General features: G+C 42.4%; 1 protein-coding gene across 2 annotated transcripts in view; it reads left to right on the top strand.

Annotated features, from left to right (window-relative positions):
• MAP3K20 (mitogen-activated protein kinase kinase kinase 20) overlaps positions 1-23,910 on the top strand; it is a 94,910-nt gene that overhangs the window by 1,255 nt on the left and 69,745 nt on the right. The window contains exons 1-2 of one of the 2 annotated variants that reach the window (XM_086615484.1): positions 6,619-6,647; positions 6,801-6,990. In XM_086615484.1, the coding sequence (XP_086471610.1) occupies positions 6,619-6,647; positions 6,801-6,990 (219 nt within the window). Of the gene's footprint in view, positions 1-6,618; positions 6,648-6,800; positions 6,991-23,910 lie in introns of those variants that run through there. The other variant, XM_086615485.1, reaches the window with a different exon arrangement.

Here is a 23,910-nt window from a genome sequence, read left to right as displayed (position 1 = left end):
TCTTGCGTGTTGTTGCAGGAGTATTCCTGGCAGACATCACTGACGAGGTACAGCGTAAGCGAAGTGAGCAGCTTAGGGTTTCTCTGAGATAAAATGTTTTCTGTTTAAAGTGAAGCCTTTAAACCTTTTGGTCTCAGCCATTGACACAGCTCGAGTTGACAATAGTTCTTTTCCTGAAGTACTCGAACTGTTTAGGCTCAGTTGAGCTCTTTTTCCGTAGCACTGATAGCTATATAAATTCAAATAAAATTAGAAATGTTATTAATGGAAGTTATGCAGAATTCTTAGGTTCTGACAAAGGACAGGCTCGAATGTTGTTGCTTCTGTAACCAAGGTAGGCAGAGCCATGCCTCCAGTTGCACTATCTACAGGGCTGCTGCTGAGTCTGATTAAGAAAGTTTAGGAAATGTAGTGGTTGTTGACTTTATTTTAACGTACTGGGAGATTAGAAGATTAGGTTATATTGAATTTGGAGGTGTGCTTGGAGTTTGTTTACATTTTATCCATCAGCAGTTCATGATATGATTAAAGGATCTTTTATTTATAAAAATTTCTTTCTGCAGTATCTCTCATAGCTCGATATCACTGTAACCCCTTTTCTGTTTTCTGTTTAGACAAGACAGTGGTTAAGCATGTTTTGGGGTTTGAGTTTTTTTTGTGTTTGTTTGTTTGTTTGTTTTAAAAAGGCTAAATAAATATGCTGCTGCAAAAATCTGGGTTGATATGCTCAAGGACTGTAGACCATGTTGGATACAAAGGATGATTTGAATCTAAAAATGGATGGTCAAAGATCCTGAAAGCAAATGGGCTGTTTTGCCAAATAAGGCAACTTGGCATGTTCTGCTGTGTATTTTAAGATAGCACAAGTGTAATGTGCTACTACTTTATTGGCAATATGTTGGCAGCGTGCCTTCCTGAAAGAAGCACTGAATCCTGCTTTGTGGAACCACACAGTGAAGTGAAGGCAGTGGGTTGTGTGGTTGTTCCCTTTAATAAATTACAAAGGGTTTTCCGCAGTAATTGAGTATTTAAGCAGCATCAGGTGTGCACACAAGATGAGGGATGCAATTTTCAGTTCTGCAGCCACGCACTAAGCAAAATATGAGTTGCACGTACTGTGCAATTTGTGCTAAATTCTTTCCTGCCTTCTGTCCCTAACTTGCAAGTCCCTCACTAGGAGCTCTGGGAGCAGTGGCTGAATGACAAATGGTAGGGTCTTCTGGCTTTTACGTGGCATAAAGCAGAGAGTTGGGCTTGGCAGCACTTCCCCTACTGCACAGGATGTTTTGGGGGGAGCTGGGAGGTACGAGTGAACGTGTCGGGTTCTTCCAGTGTCACTGCCAGGATGCAGAGCAGGGCAGCCGGCAGTGCTGTCAGTTTGCAGCTCATCTGCCTGGGTGCTTGGGGCTTCCCTTACCTTGGTGGAGTCTCGGGGGAGCAGCAGGTGTGGGACCCCAGCAGGGTCCTTGTGAAGGGACCCCACATGGGTTACTTCCCTAAAATGCTGTAATCACAACAAGCCAGTGATGGCGGATGGTTTCCTACACTGAGCACTTATTACTGTGCGGAACTGAGCTTGTTGTGGCTTAATAGCTAGCTGCAAAGTGACTTTGCGTAATAGAGTCCTGACATGTTAAATACTAATGTTAAATAATAACTCAACATGTTAAATACTGCCAAACGTGGCTCAGATCTGTTTCTTTTTGAAACGAACAGCTTCTAGCAGCATACTCAAATAGTTATTATGAAGAAAAAAAATGACACAGGAGAAGATGGAGATGTTGCAAGATTACAAGCTCACATTAACCATAGAAATAAAACAGAAAAAGGAGAAAGTTCTTTTTTGCCCCCAAAAGATCCCATGGGAATAATTTAAATAACCAGCAATTGAATTATTTCTTCACATACCTGTCATTCACCGTTTCCGAACTGTCACGTTTTCATTGCATCGACAAGTAACACAGTCAGTCAACGCAGCGTTCCCCACTGCTACGCAACGGTAGTGGTTAAACACTCAGAGCTGTGCTGGTGGGGAAGGATGGTGCTGATGCCAAACCTTCCTTACGCTGCATGCCTGCATTCATGCCTGAATTGCCGTAATGCCCCCAGCCCCAAGCCTGGAGACCGTGTTACTGAGGACTGCTCTCCTGACTGCAGGAGTGTAAGATGCAAAGAAGTGCCACGCATCGTTGGAATGATGCACTTGTTTCAGGTGTACGTGTAAGACTATGGAGTTTGATGAAATACTTGATTTTTTAATTTTTTTTCTTAGCCAATGGTGTAAACTCAGATTGTTAAGTGTTTTTTAAAAACAGGATGACAAGTTAATAACTGTGTGTGGGTTTGTCACATGCAGTTGTTACTCTAAACAGTTGTTTTCTCAAACATAACAAAGGGATTGATCTATCTAATTGAGGATTAACTACCTTGCATCGGAAAACATGGAGTAATATTTAAACAGGTCTGTTCTTTCATCTAGAAGGAGAGAACTGTATACCTAACTTAGGCTGTCATTAATTACAGATCTCTGAATAAAGAGTGTCCCATGTAAATCTCCTCTGCTTTCTTTGGAAAAAAGCATCTGGAAGAACCTGATACAAATCAAGGAATCGTTCTGTGATTATATTACTTTATTGTATGCGGGTGCCTATAGCATCTGCAGCTGATTGACTGCTGTAGATAAATTTGAAATTGAGCAAGCGTTAAAAAGAATGAGCAGCAGCTTCTGCAAATGCTTGTGTGCTGGGCACTGCATTGCAATTGTATAAATGTTTAGGTGAAGTTTTAAGCAGCAAGGAGGACACAGCAGAAGAGTACTCACTTGTATTTATCAAATGTCTGGTGTGCATTGTGTACCATCTTGAGGTCTGTTTTCTGTGAAATCTTGGAATAACACGTTGTTCTATGTTAGGGTAGCTTTCAGAAGTCAAATCATGTACTTGTTTATATGGATGGTTTGGTTCTTCTGGGTGAACAATAATTTAAAATAATTTGACAGCTCTTCAGAACTGCTGAATTCAGTGAAGGCTAGTGAGAAGTAGTGACAGTCTGGTGAAGTTCCCACTGATTGGGAAAGGGGACACATAACCCCCATTTTTAAAAAGGGAAAAAAGGACCACAAAGATAACTATAGACCAGTCAGTCTCACCTCTGTGCAGGGCATGATCATGGAGCAGATCCTCCTGGCAACTACGCTAAGGCACATGGAAAATAAGGAGGTGATTGGTGACAGCCAACATGACTTCACTAAGGGCAAATTGTGCCTGACAAATTTGGTGGCCTTCTACAACAGGATTACAGTGTTGGCGCATAAGGGAGGAGCAACTGACATCATCTATTTGGACTTGTGCAAAGCATCTGACACTGTCCTGCACGACATCCTTGTCTCTGAATTTGAGACACATGGATTTGACAAACAGACCACTCTGTGGATAAGGAATTGGCTGGATGATCACACTCAGAGAGTTGTGGTCATTGGCTCGATGTCCAGTGGAGGCCAGTGATGACTGGTGTTCTTCAGGGGTCAGTACTGGGGCCAGTCCTATTTAACATCTTTGTCAGCAACATGGACAGTGAGATCGAGTGCACCCTCAGCAAGTTTGGTGATGACACCAAGTTGTGTGTTGTAGTTGACACACTGGAGGGAAGGGATGCCATCCAGAGGCACCTTGGCAGGCTGGAGAGGTGGGCCCATGCCAACCTCATGAAGTTCAACAAGGCCAAGTGCAAGGTCCTGCACGTGGGTCAGGGCAATCCCAAGCACAAGTACAGGCTGGGTGGAGATGGATTGAGAGCAGCCCTGAGGAAAAGAACTTGGGGGTGCTGGTGGATGGGAAGCTCATCATGAGCTGGCAATGTGCGCTGGCAACCCAGAAAGCCAACTATATCCTGGGCTGCATCAAAAGAAGTGTGGCCAGCAGGTCGAGGGAAGTGATTCTGCCCCTCTGCTCTGCTCTTGTGAGACCCCACCTGGAATATTGTGCTCAGCTCTGGGGCCCCCAACACTAGAAGGACATGGAGCTGTTGGAGTGGGTCCAGAAGAGAGCCACAAAGATGATCCGAGCACTGGAGCACCTCTCCTATGAAGACAGGCTGAGAGAGTTGGGGTTGTTCAGCCTGGAGAAGAGAAGGCTCTGGGTAGATCTTCTAGCAGGCTTCTAGTACCTAAAGGGGGCCTACAGGAAAGCTGGAGAGGGACTTTGTGCAAGAGTGTGTAGTGATAGGACAAGGGGCAATGGCTTTAAACTGAATGAAGGTAGATTTAGATTAGATCTAAGGAAGAAATTCTTCCCTCTTGAGGGTGGTGAGGCACTGAAACAGGTTGCCCAGAGAAGGTGTGGATGCCCCATCCCTGGAAGTGTTCAAGGCCAGATTGGATGAGGCTTTGAGCAACCTGATCTAGTGGAAGGTGCCCTTGCCTATAGCAGAGGGGTTAGAACTAGTTGATTTGTAAGGTCCTTTCCAACCCAAACCATTCTATGCAATATTTGTTTCCTGTGATGCATTTTTCTTTTTGCTTGGTTTTCTGTTCCTTCTGCCATCCCAAACGCAACCACCTGTTATCACCTGCTCACAGTTTCCTGTTAAATTTATGGTCCAGTCAGTGCATATGCTTTTGCCTTTGAGTAACATTACACTTCTGAATAATTCTGTTGTCAGTAGGGAGATTATTCACTGGAGCATAATTATCCACGTGTGCAGGTCTTGTGGCCTTAAATTATGAGGTCTCTGGGATGGGAGGCTGACCTGTTTTATTTGTCTGTGAAGTGTCACATACTCTTGAGACACCGTGTACACAGTGTTAACTTGGAGCAACTGCTGGTGTAAACGAGGCAAATGAGCTCTTGTTTCTGAAGACCTGCTAATTAAGCAGCACTGACAAAGAAGCAAAAGTTAGAAGTGGCTTTGCTACCCTCTTGATTTGCAGAAGTGATCAATTTCCTCTCCCTTGAGCTTTGTCTAAAGGGCATGTGCAAACGATGCAGGGCAGTGCAAACGATGACTCTGGGATGGCAGGAAATCTAGCGACAACAGCGACAAGGTTCGAACAAGAACAAAAGGTCAGCAGAAGAGTTCAGCCACTTGTATCGGGGAAGAAGCCGGCAGGATACTGGAAGAACGGACGTTATTTCACGTCCCATGGGTAACCCCTGCTTCAGCTGGCGGAGCTGAGGAAGGAACGTTCATGCTCCCTCACCGAGGGCTTTGCAGGCTGGCTGTCAGTGAAAGGTGTGCTAGAATCCTGTGCCCTCCTAAACGTGATGCTTTCTGTCAACATAGTGAAGTTGTCACGGTCTGGTCAGCGCTTGGCTTTACCCTGATGGGTGATGAAGAGATGTAGACTGAAGCAGGCAGTTTCAGAAAACTAGGTATGTTATCTAGTGCAATATGTAGAAAAAGCATTGGTATTTTCATCTCTTATTTGGAGCATAACTGCAATTAAAAAGTGTCAGAAATTTCTGATCAAATGATATCTCTAAATTTTAATCAGATTAGTTGCACAATCAAGAGAGCCTGAGGGGGAAAAATGTCTTTGTTTGTTACAGAAGGGACTGGGATGAAGGGGTTTTGGCGGTCAGCAGTGGTAGGTGTATGACAGGGGCGTTTCCCAGCCCCGGATAACACGTAATGTGTGGATTCCACCTCAAAAAGCCCTGTGGGTTGGAGGCTCCCAGAAGACACAGTATATTTTGGTACTATAGTTAGACCAGTACAATTGGAGGTGTAATTTTCACCAGCAACTCTGAATCTCTCTGTCTTTTTTTGGCTTGTTTTATTCAAACCCGTCTCTTTCAGTTTATGCCAATAAGTTTACTTCCATTAATTGCATGTATAGTGACTTTGCAGGAAATTAAAGCTACTTTGTCTAAACTGGTGCATCTGAAATGATCCCGCAGCAGGCTTGCAGATGGTTCTGGAGGATGCTGTGTCCTGCAGTCCCAGTAAGGACCTGAGGCTTCCTGATCTTACACCATTAAAAAAAGAAACCTAAAATTAGTTATTGTTCATGCATGTAGGTGATAACGTTTCTTCAGATTCGCTGTGGGCATAAGCTTTATCGCTGTGAAATCTCCAAGAAGGACGTTCTGTTCCCCTGGCAGCAAACATGGGATCATCTCTAGAAACTGCCGACACCAACCTTGGCACAGGCTGCGGGATTCCATATATTGTAACCCAGATGAATTACCGTGCGCTGGCGCTTTGTTACAACATGTGAACAGAACTGAGTCACTCGGGAAGAGACGTTTACCGTGGCCAGGTTTTTCCACATCCTTGTGCGAAGCGCTCCTGCCTCGCCAGCAGCGCGCATGGTGCTTGCTGAGGCACTGCTGCCCGCCTGCCGAAAGGCTGCCTGCCCGGCTGGGGCGGCACGCGCCTTGTGCGCGGCCATCGTGGCGGGAGAGCTGGCGTGCCTGGCATGCCGGAGCTCCTAGGCAAACTAGGAGCAGAGAGTGCTCTTCCCAGCCCTTGGCGCGCTTCCCTCGCATCGGGGAAGTCAGCAGCGTGCCTGCCTTACACTGAGCTGCTTCCAAGGTGTTCGGGAAACGTCGATATCTCTCTGAGGAATATTTTTAGTCATTTCTGTCTCCCAGCTGCTCCTAATAGCTCGAGCAAATTATGCAAGTGTTTGCACAGCCTGTTGGAGTGCGAGTTCCCCAGCTCTTTCCCTCCTGTGCCCCGTGGATTTTACCATAGTGTCTTTATGGTGACTGGTTCTGGTTTTGGGGTGTCTGAGCATGGGTAAGAGAGTCCATGGATCCGTGGAGCATATGTGTTAATGAAAGCTTTTCTCTTCACAGGTTTTTCTGTGGTATATTTTGTCATTATGAGATGTCGTCTACCAGTGCTTCATTTGTGCAAATTAGATTTGATGACTTGCAGTTTTTTGAGAACTGCGGTGGCGGCAGTTTCGGGAGTGTCTACCGAGCCCGATGGATTTCTCAGGACAAGGAGGTGGCTGTAAAGAAGCTGCTCAAAATAGAAAAAGAGGTAAGAGTTTACTTTTAATTCACTTTGCTGTGAAAACAAGGACTGAAATTCTTTTCTAGTGTCCTCCATCCTCTAGCTAATTGAGGCAAACTACCTTGGGCTTTTTTGTTTAATTCCAAAACCCTGTAACTGGGTGATGTTATGATAAAGACATACTGAAAGGACCCCAGCCGAGGGGGTGTCTGATTTAAAGCGTTATTGTTTTACTGTTTCTTTACTGTTTTCCCTCACTTTCCTTGTTTAGCAGCTCCTCTCTGCCCTGGTCCTGGGGAGGAGGAGAGCTAGCTGTGCCTGTGGAGTTGGTAATTTCCCTTTGGTACCTCTGGGTGTGTTGCTGGATGGGGAGAGGTAGTGTTCACTGTCTGCCAGCTTCTGTTTTCTCCTCTTTACATCTGGTCTCTTAAGCGCTGTGGTTCGCACCTGTATGTTCGCTGCGGGCTCAGCATGTATTGCCTGGTGTTGTCTCATCCCTGCCTGCTGCAGGTTTTGATCTGGGGCTCAACTAGCTCCGAGTTAGTCATAGCTGCACTTTGGCTTGGTCTCGTCTTACAGCGAGATTTAAGCCTAACCGTTCTACCAGTCAGTCACCTTCCCTCAGGGTGTCATGTGCACCTGGAAAGCTGGATGGTTCCTTGGCCATCCTGTGGGAGAAGACACAATTAACTTACTGCACCATTACCAGCTAAGGTTGGTTCAAGTTGTTTTTGTTATTTTTTGAAAGATTTTTAGATTTATATAAAAATCGTCTTGATCCTCAGCTTTGTACAGTCCCTGCTGAGTCATAGTGTATGTGGCCCTGAGTGCTACAGTCTGCCTGCTGGTCACCACTGCTGGTGCAGCAGTGAGGACACACCAGTGTACTGATGGACAGCACAATTACTGGACTACTGACTATATCTAACTTGTATACAATATCCTCAAAGTATTTTAGGAAGGCAGTTATAAGCTGGAGGACAGCAGAGCAGCGCTGGGGGTGATATGCTTAGCAAATAATCAGACACCAAAGTTCATCCACTGCTGCAGCAACCAAGTCAGTGTGATTACATCGTGCTTAGTGATGTGATAGGTGTGTTTAATCATGATTAAGCAAGTTGCTGTCCAAAATAATGTGGAAGGATCTCATGATTTTTCCTGGATGGTGGGAGATGTACACCTTCTGTCCAGTGTCAGTTTGTACTGTTCTCTTTATTTTTACTATTTGTTAATATCAAAAGATACACAAAGAGAAGTGAAATTGGTGCTATGCAATATCGGTATTGTGCTCCTTAAAAATCAGCTGGCTGGCAGATCTCAGTAGTAGTCGGTGAGGTATGCGTTTATTGAATAGGTGTGTTTCTGGTGGGATTACTCAGGAGTCTGTGCTAGACCTGTTGCTAGGTACTTAAAGCATTTTTTAAATGAAATTTTAAAATAATATTACTACATCTTGTGACCGCATAAATCTTAGTGGAGTGAGACAAGATGGGGAAAGTAGGACAGTCATCTATTATTTGATACAGTTGGACCATTCAACAAAACCATTTTTTTTTTAAAACAACCAAATGGAATGTTCAGCTTGTGATACCGAGGAACACAGGTTGCACACTAGGAAGAGGAAACTGTGGGCGGAAAGAAATTGAGTATAATTTAAGGGTTTATTTAGGGATTAATGAAGACTTGCAACTCATTAAGAACTCATATCATGGTGCTGTTAGGCAAATTACGTTAATGTCCTTGCATATCTAAATGAGGATCAAGTCATTTGTAAGAAGCAGGCGAGCTTTATCCTGGTATGCAGCACTGGGGAAATGGGTGTTATTTAGTAGGTGCAGCTCGGGTTCTGTTCTGTTTAAAAGAATGTAAACGAACTGGAGGGGCAGCCCAAGAGGGGCTGCAAAACACACTCAAAGAGTGGAAAGGAAGGGGTATGTGTTTCGTAAGGGGATGATGGACATCATCCATCAGGATGTTTTGACAGAAGGGGAGCAAGTGCCTTCCAGCACAAAATTGTGTATTTTCCTTCAGACTGGTCATCATTTGCAGCTTAAACTAACAAGATGGGTTATAGTTGGGAGCAGCTTGGTGTGGGCACGTTCTCTTGAGTCTGCTGGGGAGATGGCAGAGAGGCAAGTGGTGATGCCTTAAATAAGTCTAGTAAGTTTTGCCAGAACTCGTCTGTCAAAAACCCTGGAGAATTAAAAAATAAGAGCTTGTTTACAAAAATTGCATTTTCATATGGAGAAAATGCTGGGCTCGTTTAACTTAGTGCAAAAAGTTATTACAAGAACTGATGTTTGCGATCTGAAGCCAGACAAATTAGAATGGGAAGTAAAGCACAAATTATAAGGAGTGAGGATGAGTAACGCTTGGAGCAGACTACAAAGGGAAGGAGTGAAGATGAAGAATAGTTTCCATCTCTTCATGTCTTCACATTGAGATGCCTTTTTGGACAATTATTTTATCAAGTTGTTGAGCTCAACACAAGAGCAGCTTTCTGAAGTATAGTGGCCTGTGATGTGCAGGAGTCCAACCTTGGTGGCCTAAAGGTCTCTTCTCACCCTAATGGCTGTCAGTCTGTTTGCATACATTGTATGCAGTATGTTTATCTGTAGTGATGACAGTAATGAACATCTGTGACTGAACTGTGCTGAAAATCATGGCAAGTCAACGGCTTTCTGATAAAAGTTACAGCTGTAACTGTAATGTATCTGTGTTTATGGATGGTTTGCATTTAGTCCAGAAAACTAATTGTTACCCTTTCTGGTTTATTTGAAGGGAAATGTCCTTTTAACTTCATGACTGATTGTCTTGTATTTCTGTTAACTGCTGCCAATAATCCATAACAACTGGTTAGAGAGAAAACAGAGAAGAGTTGGGAAAAGCTTATTCAGAGGAATTTTGTGCTAGCAGCATCCAAGGGCACAAGCCAAGTCAATAGAGCTGTGGTATCATTCTGCAAATATGTTGTATCTGTGTTTCATTTTACCAAACAAGCCAATCAAAACCAGCAAAGATCTTGAAGGCTTTGTATTAGCCAAGTGGCTAACAAGTTGTAACGTGAAACAAAGCAATTTTTGTTCCAGTATATAGCAGCATATCATACTAAAATACGTGCTCAGAAAATCTTGTAAATACTTGGAAGGGTGTTGCTCAGGCAGATTTCTTCAATACTCCTTAAAATTTGAGAAATGGAAAGACCTCTGCAAGGCATTAACTTTTTGTAGACAGGCAGTAAAATGTGACTGTATGGGAAGAGATGTGTGTTTATGTGACTAAAATACAGCTCAACATAGCTAAATAGATGTGCTGAGAAAAATAAATATGCTGCAAGGCCTTGATTAGGGTATCAGATCTGAAACTCTGGACAAGGCTTCTGCTGATTAAGTAAAACCATAGGAGTGTGCCTTGAGTGATTAAATTACAGCAAAAACAAAATTAAATTGCCATTTTACTATCTAATCCAAGCACTTTAGCAGTGCTAGGTTTTAAGCAAGGAACCGGAGTTCCTTGTGAATTGTTTTATGGAAAATCAAACTATCAGCATGATGTTTATGATGCCACGTGGGGGGAGTAGAAATGTGTCCTATAGTAGGATGTGTGCTTGCTCCTTTTGCCCTAAGTGATAATTATGTGCACTTATTGAAGAAGATCGCACATGTACTACTCAGGAAGTTATTTGATATTTTTGTGAACAATTTATATGAGTTATTGGATAAGCCCATAATTTGTCTCCCACTGAAATGGATGGGAGAGATTGGGCCCAAAGGCCTTATTCTGCAAATTGCTAGGAGTTCTTTTGACTCCATTATCTTGAGCAGATAACTGCTGGAGCAAAATGTTACAACCTGTTGTTTTATGCCTTGTCACGTCAGCTTTTCGCTGAGTAGCGCTTGCCTCCTTTGATCATCTGTACGTCTCAAGTTCACCTGTTATTTGTCACTGCTTTTGAAGGCTGTGCTTTTGGTGGCTGTTTTTTGGCAGCTGGTATCTGATCTGGAGTGTGGTTCTTCACTGGGAGATTTATTACTGCTGGAATTTTACCTGAATTTAATTTTACCTAAATTTGAATTTAACGTCACTGCCCTTTGGAAGTACTCCATGATCCATAAGGTGTCTCCATGCTACTGATGGACAGCAGGATTGCATCTTATTTGCTTGCATCAGCTGTTACAACCACGGCACTTAGATACAAGATTGTTTGGTTTCATGCAGTACAGCTGTTCGTGGATTCCTTCAAAATGCTGGCAGTGGTCTGTGTAAAATGCAGGAGAGTGGCATTAAAAAAACCCAATAAAACATAACTGTAATCTTATTGGGAAATACTTCTGGGTAACTAACAGAACTAACTTGTGGATAGAAGATGTTAAATTGAGTGGGATTAACTGTGCACGCGTTGTTCAGTCATGTCTGTGCAATGCATTTGAGTTTTATGAGAGCCAAAAATAAAAACATGTTTTTACTAGTTTTGATGCTGTATTGCTGGAATTCTGATTACCGTGGAAATTAATTTTATATTGTCAGGTTTCCTTATATGTAATACATGTGCAATAAGCTTTAGGGGATCTTTTAGTGCTTCATAAAACTTTTTGTATGGAATATAATATAGCTTGTTCACTCTTCTGATTTTTATGATCCACTTCTGGAAAGGACTGTCCAGAAAACATGGATTGTGCCAATACCTTCCAAAGGTGATGAGTTAAGTATAACCACATGCATGTCACTGGACTCCCTCATGTTCATAGTCCTAAAAGAGAACATGTGGTAATTTTATTGAGAGTCGTACAATCATAGAATGGTTAGGGTTGGAAGGGACCTCAAAGATCATTTAGTTCCAACCCCCCTGCCATGGGCAGGGAAACCCTCCACTACACCACATTGCCCAAAGCCTCATCCAACCTGGCCTTGAACACTTCCAGGGATGGGGCATCCACACCTTCTCTGGGCAACCTGTTCCAGTGCCTCACCACCCTCTAGTGAAAAATTTTTTCCTTAGATCTAATCTAAATCTGCCCTCTTTCAGTTTAAAGCCATTGCCCCTTATCCTATCACTACACTCCCTTGTAAAAAGTCCCTCTCCAGCTTTCCTGTAGGCCCCCTTTAAGTACTGGAAGGCTGCTATAAGACCGGAGCCTTCTCTCCTCCAGGCTGAACAGCCCCAACTCCCTCAGCCTGTCTTCATGGGAGAGGTGCTCCAGTGCTCGGATCATCTTTGTGGCTCTTTTCTAGACCCACTCCAGCAGCTCCATGTCCTTCTAGTGTTGGGGACTGCAGAGCTGAATGCGATATTTCAGGTGGAGTCTCATAAGAGCAGAGTAGAGAGGCGGAATCACCTCCCTCGACCTGCTGGCCACACTTCTTTTGATGCAGCCCAGGATGCCGTTGGCTTTCTGGGCTGACAGTGCACATTGCCGGCTCATGTTGAGCTTCTCATCCACCAGCACTCCCAAGTTCTTTTCCTCAGAGCTGCTCTCAATTTATTCTCTGCCCAGCCTGTACTTGTGCTTGGGATTGCCCCGACCCACGTGCAGGACCTTGCACTTGGCCTTGTTGAACTTCATGAGGTTGGCATGGGCCCACCTCTCCAGCCTGCCAAGGTGCCTCTGGATGGCATCCCTTCCCTCCAGTGTGTCCACAGCATCACACAACTTGGTGTCATCTGCAAACTTGCTGAGGGTGCACTCGATCCCACTGTCCACGTCACCAACAAAGATGTTAAATAGGACTGGCCTCAGTACTGACCCCTGAGGAGCACCACTCATCACTGGCCTCCACTTGGACATTGAACTGTTTTCCACAACTCTCTGAGTGTGACCGTCCAGCCAATTCCTTATCCACCGCGTGGTCCATCCATCAAAACCATGTCTTTCCAGTTTAGAGACAGGATGTTGTGTGGGACAGTATCAAATGCTTTGGATAAGTTCAGGTAGATGATGTCAGTTGCTCTTCCCCTATCCATCAGTGCTGTAACCTCATCATAGAAGGCCACCAAATTAGTCAGGCAGGATTTGCCCTTAGTGAAGCCATGTTGGCTGTCACCAATCACCTCCTTATTTTCCATGTGCCTTAGCATAGTCACCAGGAGGATCTGCTCCGTGATCTTGCCGGGCACAGAGGTGAGACTGACTGGCCTGTAGTTCCCTGGGTCTTCTTTTTTCCCTTTTTAAAGATGGGAGCTGTGTTTCCCTTTTTCCAGTCAGTGGGAACTTCACCAGACTGCCATGACTTCTCAAATGTGATGGATAGTGGCTTATCAACTTCATCTGCCAGTTCCCTCAGGACCTACAGATGCACCTCATGAGGTCCCATGGACTTGTCCACGTTCAGGTTCTTTAGATGGTCTCGAACCTGATCTTCTCCTACAGTGGGCAGTTCTTCATTCTCCCAGTCCCTGCCTTTGCCTTCTGTGACTTGGGCTGTGCCGCTGGAGCTCTTGCCAGTGAAGACTGAGGCAAAGAAGTCATTGAGAACCTCAGCCTTCTCCGTATCCCAGGTAGCCAGGTTCCCTGTTTCCTTCCGCAGAGGGCCTACATTTTCCCTAGATCTCTTTTTATCACTGACATACCTATAGAAGTTTTTCTTGTTCCCCTTGGTGTCCCTGGCCAGATTTAACTCTATCAGGGCTTTAGCTTTCCTAACCTGATCTCTGGTTGCTCGGACAATTGCTCTGTATTCTTCCCAGGCTACCTGTCCTTGCTTCCACCCTCTGTAGGCCTTCTTTTTGTGTCTGAGTTGGTCTAGGAGCTCCTTGTTCATCCATGCAGGCCTCCTGGTGTTCCTACCTGACTTTCTCTTTGTTGAGATGCACCGCTCCTGAGCTTGGAGGAGGTGATCCTTGAATATTAACCAGCTTTCCTGGGCCCCTCTTCTCTCCAGGGCTTCATCTCATTGTACTCTACTAAGGAGATCCCTGAAGAGGCCCAAGTCTGCTCTCCTGAAATCCAAGGTAGTGAGCTTGCTGTGCACCCTCCTTGCTTGCCTAAGAAGCAGAAGAAGAGGAGTAAGGACTGGGAATGACTTTCAAGAGTAACAAGAGAAAAGCAACAGAGTAAAAGAGAGAAAACCAAACCAAATCAAACTGAAATTGATACTTAGCCCTGACAGGACTAAAAATAGTAGATGTTCTTTTTGCTTGTGGTATGGGTGCTTGGGTGCCAGCCTTGAATGACCCTCCACACTGGGACCTGGTTGTAATGAAGGGAAATTGTTTCTGTTTTACAGAGTGGTTATTTTGCAGGGTTTTCTGTTTCTTTTTTATATTTTGGTAAAGGAAATGTCTTAGAGCACTCCTCTTGGTGCTGACAAGAGTATTCCCAAAAGGTATCAAGGGGATACTCTTTACCCTTTCTGGACTGTGGAAGTTGTCAAAATGGGTTCAAATGCTCCAGCTCTTTTATATTTTGTATCTTGCAGAATGAATGGTTTTAGATAGGGCGAACTTCTGCAATAAATCTCTGGCTGCTTTTGAGTTTGCCCTACTCTTGACTTTCACTCAAGGGGTATCTTCTGGAGGACTTTATTTTGTAAATCGATGTCATGTTTTCAGGTGTCAAGAAAGTCACTGCATTAGATTTTCTTAGAGTACTTTGGGTAAGACTGTATTATAAGTGTTGAGTGGCATATGCGTTGCAACCAAAATGATACCAAAACCCCATTGGTATTTGGGAGGTACCAGTGTAATGAAGGATAATGTAGCATTGCCAGAATACAATTACTCTGGGGAAGAACAGGCTTTGGTTTCATTTTGTCTGTTTTAAGAAGAAACTTAATTCCTTTGTATCTCTGCTCCCCAAAACAATCTCAGAAACATAGCAATCCAGGCACACAAATGTACTTGTCTGTATTTTGCTACATTTTGTTGTAGTGGTTTTTTTTCTTGTGTATTTAAACATTTTTATACCAAATTTTTCATTAGATGAGTAATGTCTTTCAGAGTTGCTTCATGTAAATAATGAGTATTTGTAGTATGAGTTGTGTGGCTTACTGGGTTTTTTTCACCAGCTTAATTTGAGATTCTTACTTACGCAGGCTTGTGTATACGCTCTTAATTCTTTTAAATCAAGCCAATTTTGCCTTGCTTTGATTTAGACATCAGCTTCAATGAAACTGGCATGTCAGGGCCCAGACTGGCAATCTGTGGCTTCAAAAATTATTTTGGGTCAGCTGAGACATAGTGACTGTAAGCATTGTCATCTTAGCTTGCAATAAATGAAAAGAAATTTCTCAAGTGCTGGGAATCTTGCTCTAGCCATATTTAAGAAGTTACCCTATCCTTTTCTTATCAGCTAAACCACCAAATTTTGCAATTTTTGAAATTGTAAAAGGTTACATGCACACATCCTTCTGTTGACTGGTGGGCAGCTTTGAACAGTTACTACATAAACAGACTTGATATGTAGGTAAATTAGTAAGCTAAGATGCGCCAGATTTGTCTGTCGCTTCCTTTCGCTTAATGCTCTTGAATCGCCCTAAACTTTGTCAGCGTGAAGCAAAATTACCTTGTGTGTGCTGCTGGTCAAGAATACACGTGCAGTTGCCATGGCTTGGTTGAGGCACAGGAACTTACCGTGTACCTCACCCCTGGGTTAGGACTATCTCTCTAAGGTTCGAACCCTTTTACTTCAATTATATTCAATTTTGTTTTTTCAGAAGACGCAACATCTGCAGGTGAACAAGTTTTAATGCCAGTTTCCTACAAAGTATGAATAAATGTTGTTCAGAATAGGGAGAAAATCTGTCTCTGATTATTTAGAAGCACTCTTTCCTATCCTTTTTGCTATCTGCAATATACAGCCTGTTAGGATATTATTAAATATTCTTTAGTTTCATAATTAGTTTAATTTCATCTTATATTGTCTTAAAAATGATTCTGTTAATCTGCTGAAAATTCTTGTTTGACAGTGAGTTGCTCAAGTTGCCAGTAGATACTTAGCAACCATTGAGGGTATTTTCCCTAGTTGTTGTTTTTTGTTTTGTTGTAGATGTGTTTCTTTTCTGTTCTGTTTTTGCATGGGCTCAGTTATTAGTTATAATTTGGAGGAGAGGTTGTGTTGCTTATTTCTCCATGCCAGCAACCCTTGACATCAAATGGCAGCTCTTTTGTTTCCCCTCCCACGACATTCTCTGACCCCGAGCTTCTGTTAAAGTGATCAACTGCAAAATGGTATTTTTGGATGTTTAAGCTGTCCTGAAACTTTACAGTAGAAGTCTCATGGATACGGAAGAGATCCTTTTCTTTCCAGGTGATGTTTTAGGCTGTTGCAGGCTCAAGCAATTGAGGGTTGGTTCAAGTTAGTCTTATCACTACATGTATCTAACTATATCGTTTTCTTAAAACAAGGTTACGGTGCAAAATGGCATGGCAGCTGAGATCTAGTAGTAGCTTCCGAGTATGGCAAGTGATTGCATGTTTGAGTCCCAAGTGCTTTGAGGGACAGCTGACAATTTAAATGTCTGTGACCTGCGTTGAATTCTGTGGGTGTTGCAGTCCCTGGGGACTCTAAATAATTTGCACTCACTGCAGCATACGAAATGACAAATTATTGTTTCTGATAACACCAAGTTGCTCTTGAGGTGTGTGGAAGTAGTGTTTGACTGTAACGCAGTTTCTTGCTTGTTGCAAGCCTGTGTGGTGGTTCAAATGAAGTCAAGGAGTTGATGTGACCAGAGTCTGGACAATGGTCACAATGGTCTCCTGGAGGCCATTTTTCACGGGTGTATTAAAAGCTGAGCACAAGGGGCTACAATCTTTGGTTGGGGGACCTCAAAATACCTGCCATGCACATGGTTGCAATGGAGTTTTGAACAACATGTTTTGTCCTCTTGAGAGGGCAGTAAAACACTCAATAGGACTAGACATGCCCTCCTTTACTTGCCTTTTCTTTTTTCTTTTTTCTTTTTTTGTCCTTAATTTTTGACTGGCTGCACGTGGTTTGTATAAGATTCCGTGGCACAAGATTTCGCTGAAAGCCAAGTTGAAGAAAAAACATGTAAAAATATATAACTTTAAGGGAAGCTTCAAAATCAGTCTTTTTAATTGTAATAATGCAACTAAGAGTGTAAAAGTTATTTCACATTTACCTGTTGCCACTTATTGAAGTGCTGATAGAGAAAGTTTCCTTTTTAAGAGGACAGTATAAACAGCCACAAGGAAACACTGAGACCTGTTTATGTTAGCTGGAGGCTGCAGAGAAGCCCAGAGAATAGCTTCAGCATTAACTCTTTCTCTCATACTCAATTGCACTGACACAATGGGGAGATGAGGTCAATGAGGGCAAATACGGAGCTGCTCTTCTGATCCACCCACCACCAAACTGCCCTGTTGGTCTTTTTAAATGTGTTTCACCTGTTGCAGTTCAGCTACTTGGGAAGAGCCCTATTTGCAAATACGTGTTCGTTTATTAGATTAGTGTTTAGTGGATCTGCCTTCTGCATGATTTCTATTTAAGAAAGCCAGGTCCACTGAGAAACTGGGTGACTCAAGTAACAGCGACCGTTTCTGTGCCTCCTCGGTCCCCTCTGCTACCTGCTGCCCAGAGAGCAGGGCAGCCCCTTACATGCAGGAGGGGCTCCCCTGCAGCTGCAGTTCCTCGGCGAAGTAGTGCCTGGCCCCTGGATGTCACTGAAGGGGGACAGTGCCACACATCTTCCACTTATGCCTCTGGTTGCTCATTTCTTTTACTCGAAAACTTCTTAAAATTGAGGTTCCTTATGGCTAAATGTTGTAAGCAGGAGAGTGAAAAAAATCATGTCATGATAGACACCTGACCACATAGCTGTGGGTTTTCTGTATGGGCACAAGAGTTTCCCATAGCTGCATCAAATATAAGCATGGCTTGTAAAAACCCTTGAGCTGCTCTAGGAGAAACAAGGAAGCTATTGGTAGACACAAGAAGACAACATGCGGTTGCTTTGTACGAAGTTGAGCTTTGGAAGGTGGAAAAAACAAAAGGCAGGCATGCAGGCTGGGCGGGTCTCAGCTTTTCAATGAAAGCTGAGGCAGAATAGGAGAGGTAAGTAGGTTATTCTGGAAACTTGTTAAAATAATCTAGTTGCTCTACCCTTGAGTGAGTGACGTTTTCCAAGAGGATATCTTTTCCTCTTCCGTGGAAGAATCGCAGAGCAGACAAAATGTAGTGTGTGCCTGTGTGCAGTTAGAGGGGGAAAAGCACAGAAATCACTTTTTGTCTCATCACATAAAAGTCTTAGTTTTAGTAATGTCATATGCATTTGAGGCAGTCCTGTCAAAGACGATGGCTTATAGGTAGTCATTGATGCTTTTCCTTTTTGGTGAACTCTGTGGTTTTAGTCCTAAACCAAGGAAAACGCTTTTTAATTTGACCTCTTTGTGATGTGTCTGTGTATGCTGAGGTGTGCTGCATGTGATACAAGTACGTAGCATCAGACGGATAAAATTCAGAGCTGTTGAATTGCTCTTTCTTTTGGATGTCACCTTGCTAGTACCCTCTGTAAGGCTTTGTGAGGGCCCTAAATGCAAGTACAAGATCCAGAACCCCACTCGTTAGGGCACACATTTTGGAGTTCTACTCTTAGCTTTTGCTTTTTTTGTTGTTTATGTAGTTGTACTAAAGTTTTTATTGTAAAGTCTTCTCTCCAAGCCAGTGTTTCATCTGTCTTGTGCAGAAGTTGGCAGTAATGTGGTTTCTGGTGCTGTGTCCCAAGTGCTTTCTCTGTTCCCATTGCAAACCGCTTCCCTGTTAGCGCTACAATTCTGGAAGGAGTCCTGTGATTTTTCACTGACTGAGTGGAAAGCTCAGTCCTCCTGGGGTAAACAAGCATTCTGTTGTTACTTAATAAATTTGAAATCTGCAGAGTGGAAACCTCTTGCCTTTTCATTCCTGTGTTTCTGTGCTATACTGTGAGAAGGGAGAGAATCCCTACCCGTTATGGCTGTTACTGAGATAAATGTAGAGTAACAGCACTGACAGAGTGCCTGACTCAAGAAATTCAGGGCAAGTGACACTCAATTCTGTAACGAAACTGGCGTCGGCTGTTATCTCTGGTGACATGATCGTTGCCTTGAAATGGTGACCTGAGTTCCCATTTTGGGAAAGAAAAAACCCGTGAACCTGTTTCAAAGACCAGAGCAGCTGCTTTGTTTGTCTTTTAAAATCTTTATTTCTGCCTTTTTGCTTGGTCAGTGTTTAGAACCATTAAAAAAGTAAATGTGACATGGGGACTGAGATCCTGCAGCTAGAGCTCCTTTATAATTACATATTCGGCCACAACCATACAAAGGAAAATGAGTCCCTTTTCCTTTATGTACCGTATTTCAGTTTTCCCTTAGGTTTAAATTGGCATTTTGGACTATGTTCACTGGAGCCACTGAAGAGCTTATCAGAAAAGGAAGGAAACAGAGGGAGGGAAAGAAAGATAGATTTCCAAATGACAACCTTTTGAATAGTTGAAGTTCAATCTCTAAAACAAAAAGTGGAATCTTTTTTTTTTCTAAATAATGTGCTCTGCAGTCTCACTTCTCATCTTGAGAAACATAAAAGAGCAAGTAAAAGAGATGACCCAAATCACAGAGTTCCTTTGAAAGAAGAAATTCAGCTGTTTTGAACACTTACAATCAAAGGAAGTGGTTTCCCTAATTACATGAACTATGTGAAAGCTCTCAGAATAGCTCTTCCACCCCAGGATTCCTTGCACTTTAGAAGTTTGCATAAAAGCTCACATGGAGAATCAGATGCAAAGTGTTTGATTCAAATTTTATTAGGCAGAAGTGAGCATACATTCGTATCTCTGGGTTTGACAGCTGGTTGGGTTTGGACCACAATCCTGGGTTTGATGGATTTCAGTCCTATACTTTAAAATCTTTCGCTGTTCAGGTTCTCTGGTGAGACACCCCTTTCAAGAGAAAAGTGGAAATGAAAAAATGGAGAAGGGATAGAGGGTCCCTTTGTGAGCTTTCAGTTGAGGATTCTTCACCTTGATTAGGCTGTTCATCATTGTGAAAATCCATCCCTGTACACAGCTTTTAGAGAATGAGGAATTTTACTTCCCCTCATTGTAAAGAAGCTATATATCATAAAATATATATTTGGAAGAATTTGGATCTGAATTCTACAACTTTAGTATTATTCTAGGACCACCTTTTACTTCAACCCATCAAAATTCTGAATTCAGTAGAGACTTTGAACAAAAAAGCAGTATTTTTAGAAGGCTTTTATGCCCTATGCTTTCTTTTTGTCCATACACACTAATAAAGGTATGGTAGTCTAAACTAAACAGTGAGGACATATGAAAAGATGCAGTATGCTTCTAAAGGCTTAAGATCTCTATTCCTCAAGATATCCTTTTCCAAGAAAGAGTTTTGGTTTTTTTTGGTGGTTTAGGAGGAATGGGAGCAAGCTACGGAGAACTTCAAGCAATATCAAGCTCATTTTTGAATGTAGGCAGCTAAAGTTAGATGCACCATTGACCTAACTGAAATGCTTAGTTTTCTCCAAATTTTGGCAAAGTAGAGTATAATTTTATTTTTACTCTGTAGGAAATGTCTTTATTTCTCAAACAGTTTATTACCTAAAAATATAGTTAGATTTTTAGCAAGAGTTATGGGCATTTATCACAAAATCGTCTGTCCTGAAAGTGCTAAAGGTACATATCTGATCTTCACCTAGCTAAAACTAAAAATTATTCTTCCTTTCCAAACCATCTCTGAAACTAACAAGAAGGTGCTGTCTCTGAGGATACAATATGGAATAATTAACAGTTGAAATATTAATAAATAATATTTGGAATGTTTGCAATAATATGCAAGACCATCACACTTGCTCTGCACAACAATAATCTCCAAATGGTCTTACGTTCTCCACTCAGAGCCAACTGCAGTGATTATATCCAGATTTGATAAAGACAGAGATAATTGATGCAGTTCACCTTGAGGAGAAATCTTGAAGCCCTCCAAACTGCAATAATTCAAACTCAAGAAGGAAAGAAGACAGAAGGGTTTTGACTGCCTTCCGGATATGTAGGATCAGCCAAATACTCTTTATAGTAACACTGAATACTAATAACAAAATACTGCTAACTTTACTTGAAGAGAAGAAGAAATGTTTCTCTGGTTGCTTTTTTTTGTCCCAATACTGCATCTTTCTTGTAAGAGTTAGCCTTCCTAAGCTCCATTTCTTCTTTTTTTCCAGGCAGAAGAAAGAGCTTTCCCTGAAATCAGGGAATTGTCTCCTAGAAGTGAACACCCTCAGCAGGCCAGTGGTGTTGCAAGTAAAGTGCACAGCAGAGTAGCAGCACAGGTAGAAAGGGAGGGGAGATGTCATGTAGCCATACAGCACACTGACAGCATGGAAAAGAATTCTGGCTGTGCCCTCTAGAGAGATGTGTCTCAGGCTGTGAAGCTTTGTGATCAGTGTTGCTAGAGAATGATTTTGCTTGGATGAAGGAGAATGCTTAAAGTCATCCCAACCTTGCTTGACCTGGAGGTGGCATGGAAAATTACATTTGCTCATATCTGATCCTTGATGGCAGTTGACTTCTCCCTATATGTAAATTAGAATAGCCCTCAGATGAGTTTTTGCATACTTCTGGCATTGGAAAATGGGAAGCTGTGATATATGTGATGCTGTTATTCTTCCACATCGAAGGAGATGTGGCAGGTTTGAATGTGCTCTGTGCCACTGCTCAGAGCTCCTGGGCCCTGCATCCAGCTTGTGAGCTCAGTTCATTGTAGTGAACTTTGCTGATCTAATCCTTGTTGTACTCAGAGCATAAATCAAACAGTTAGTAATCATGTGAGGACTATGGGCATTGCTAGAATGGGAAAAGAAATGCCAATTCTTTTTGCTGTGCTCAGATTCAGACTGGAATTGTCTTTAGCTGCAGCGTGTTGCCTCCTCTTTGGCTTTTCAGGTATAGCCTGTGGGAAAGAGGTTTCATTGGTATGCTGCACGGCGTGACCCCGGTCCTGATGTTCCTGTGGCTGGTGTAATGCAGCGTTCCTGCTTCCTCTTTGCTGTTTCATTTATTGCAGGTCATCGGGAAGCACCGTGCAGGGCGATGGAGGAAGTAGTGCAAGTCAATTGTTTTGTAATCACAAAATAGATGATCTCCATTTTCTAACTGGCCTTTTAAACATTATTAATCCCCTATTGGGATATGCATGTGCTGTTCTTCTCCTGTTTATTTCTGATGTGTCTGGAATTTTTCTTATGAAATTATAAAAGAGAAAATTCAAATAAAGTTTGAAGGTGCAGATCACTAGTGTGGAAGTAGAAACTCACAAATGGAGAAATGCCAAAGCTAAATGTGGTTGCAAGACGTTCTTTCCCTTTACATGTTTACCCTAAAACGTACTGTGGTTAAATTGTGGAGTATTATTGCAGTACTGTTATCTTTGCATTCAACTGTCATCTGTTCACCACTTTTTCCTACATCTGTATTTTTTTAGAAGTTTTGGTCTGTTTGTGTGTGTGAGTTAGAGCACTTCTCAGAAACAGTCCTCGGTTTGGCTCATTTTTCAGTTTTGCTCTTTCTGGTGGGTTCGAACTACAGAGCCGAGATTGTGGCACAGACATGGATAGAGGTTACGGTACCTCTGGTTGGTCTGTCGTAACTTGTTGCTGTTTGCTTGGAGGAGAGCAATGAGAAAGTCAGACTTTTAGCTTAATTTGCTATCCCGTGGTGGTTCAAAAACTGTGAGTTCTCTACTCCTTGTTAAGTCTGGTGTTCATGGAACTCGAAGTCACTGCCTTCATAGGATACCAGGTAATTAGTCTCTATGACTGTTCTGCATAGATTCTTCCAGATTTCCACTTTCTACAGAGTTCAGATACTGATATTCAAGTTACTGCCTTTTTAAACAATTTATTTTGAGGCTGACTGCTTGTATTCTTATATAGATATGATGTCAACATAATAAAAAAAATTATTTTCTGAAAATATTTTTTTATAACAAGGATTAGAAATGAAGTAGTTGTTACTGACATATCTGTGTAAGCAGATCGCTGTAAAGAAGTCTAGATAATATAATGAGTTCTGTGTACAAAAAGTTCATCAAAGAGAAGTAGGGGAAAAGCTACTGTATGTCAAATATATAGTACAGTAATACTAATAAATGTGGTTTTATAACACTAAAACCAATTTTTAAATATTACTAGTTTTCCTCTGAGGTTTTTATCTTAGGCATTGTTTTATTTGAAATTTTTTAGTCTTAATGGAAAAAGATTTAGGCTACCTTCATGGTAGCTCAATAATCCCAAGAAGAAATAAACAGTGGATCTACTTTGCACAAAGGTAAAAGCTTGAAATTTCAGGAGTTTTGTCTAGTTTCATTTTTTTGACCATTGCTACCCAGCAGGGGTAGCATTTGAGCCAAGTTTTGAAGTAAAATACAGTTTTCAGTCTTAGACAAAGAAGAGTAACTTTTCTGAAAAGCAGATAAGGAATTTATGTCCTGAAACTTAGTTCTGTTGGGAATGGAGACGCTGATCCATGGTGGTGTAGTTGGTAGTGTGAACATAGCTAGAGAGCTGCTGTGAAGTCTGTTGTTCTGGCTATTGCATGATGGCATGGTCCTGGCTGAAGGGCAGTCATACTTAGTTGGAGAAGGTACAAGACAGATTTTGCTGGAGTTGGGAGTCCTGCGTTCCTAGAGACTGTTCTTGCTTATGTTCTTGCTAATCTCAGCAAGGGGAAAGGGAGACTTGGCTGTAACTTGAGGAAGGATGCTTACTGCTTAAGTCATGGTAAAGAGGACTTGGTAAGTCACAGAGACAGCTCGTTGCTCTGGGTTCAGGAAGGAAGGTGATCTGTCACTAATACATGATAATATCAAAACTGGAAGCATATTCATGGTGAAGACTTGGTGGATTATTTGGACAGTTGCATATAAAACCATGATGTGCGTCATTCAGATAGTGCATTCAGATAATGCACAGCAGTCAGGGAGTCAGATTTTCAGATTATGGT

Source organism: Tauraco erythrolophus, chromosome 8, assembly GCF_009769465.1.
Source record: "Tauraco erythrolophus isolate bTauEry1 chromosome 8, bTauEry1.pri, whole genome shotgun sequence".
Taxonomy (NCBI): domain Eukaryota; kingdom Metazoa; phylum Chordata; class Aves; order Musophagiformes; family Musophagidae; genus Tauraco; species Tauraco erythrolophus.
Note: the sequence above shows the minus strand (reverse complement) of the source record. Positions and strands in the feature narration are given on the sequence as shown.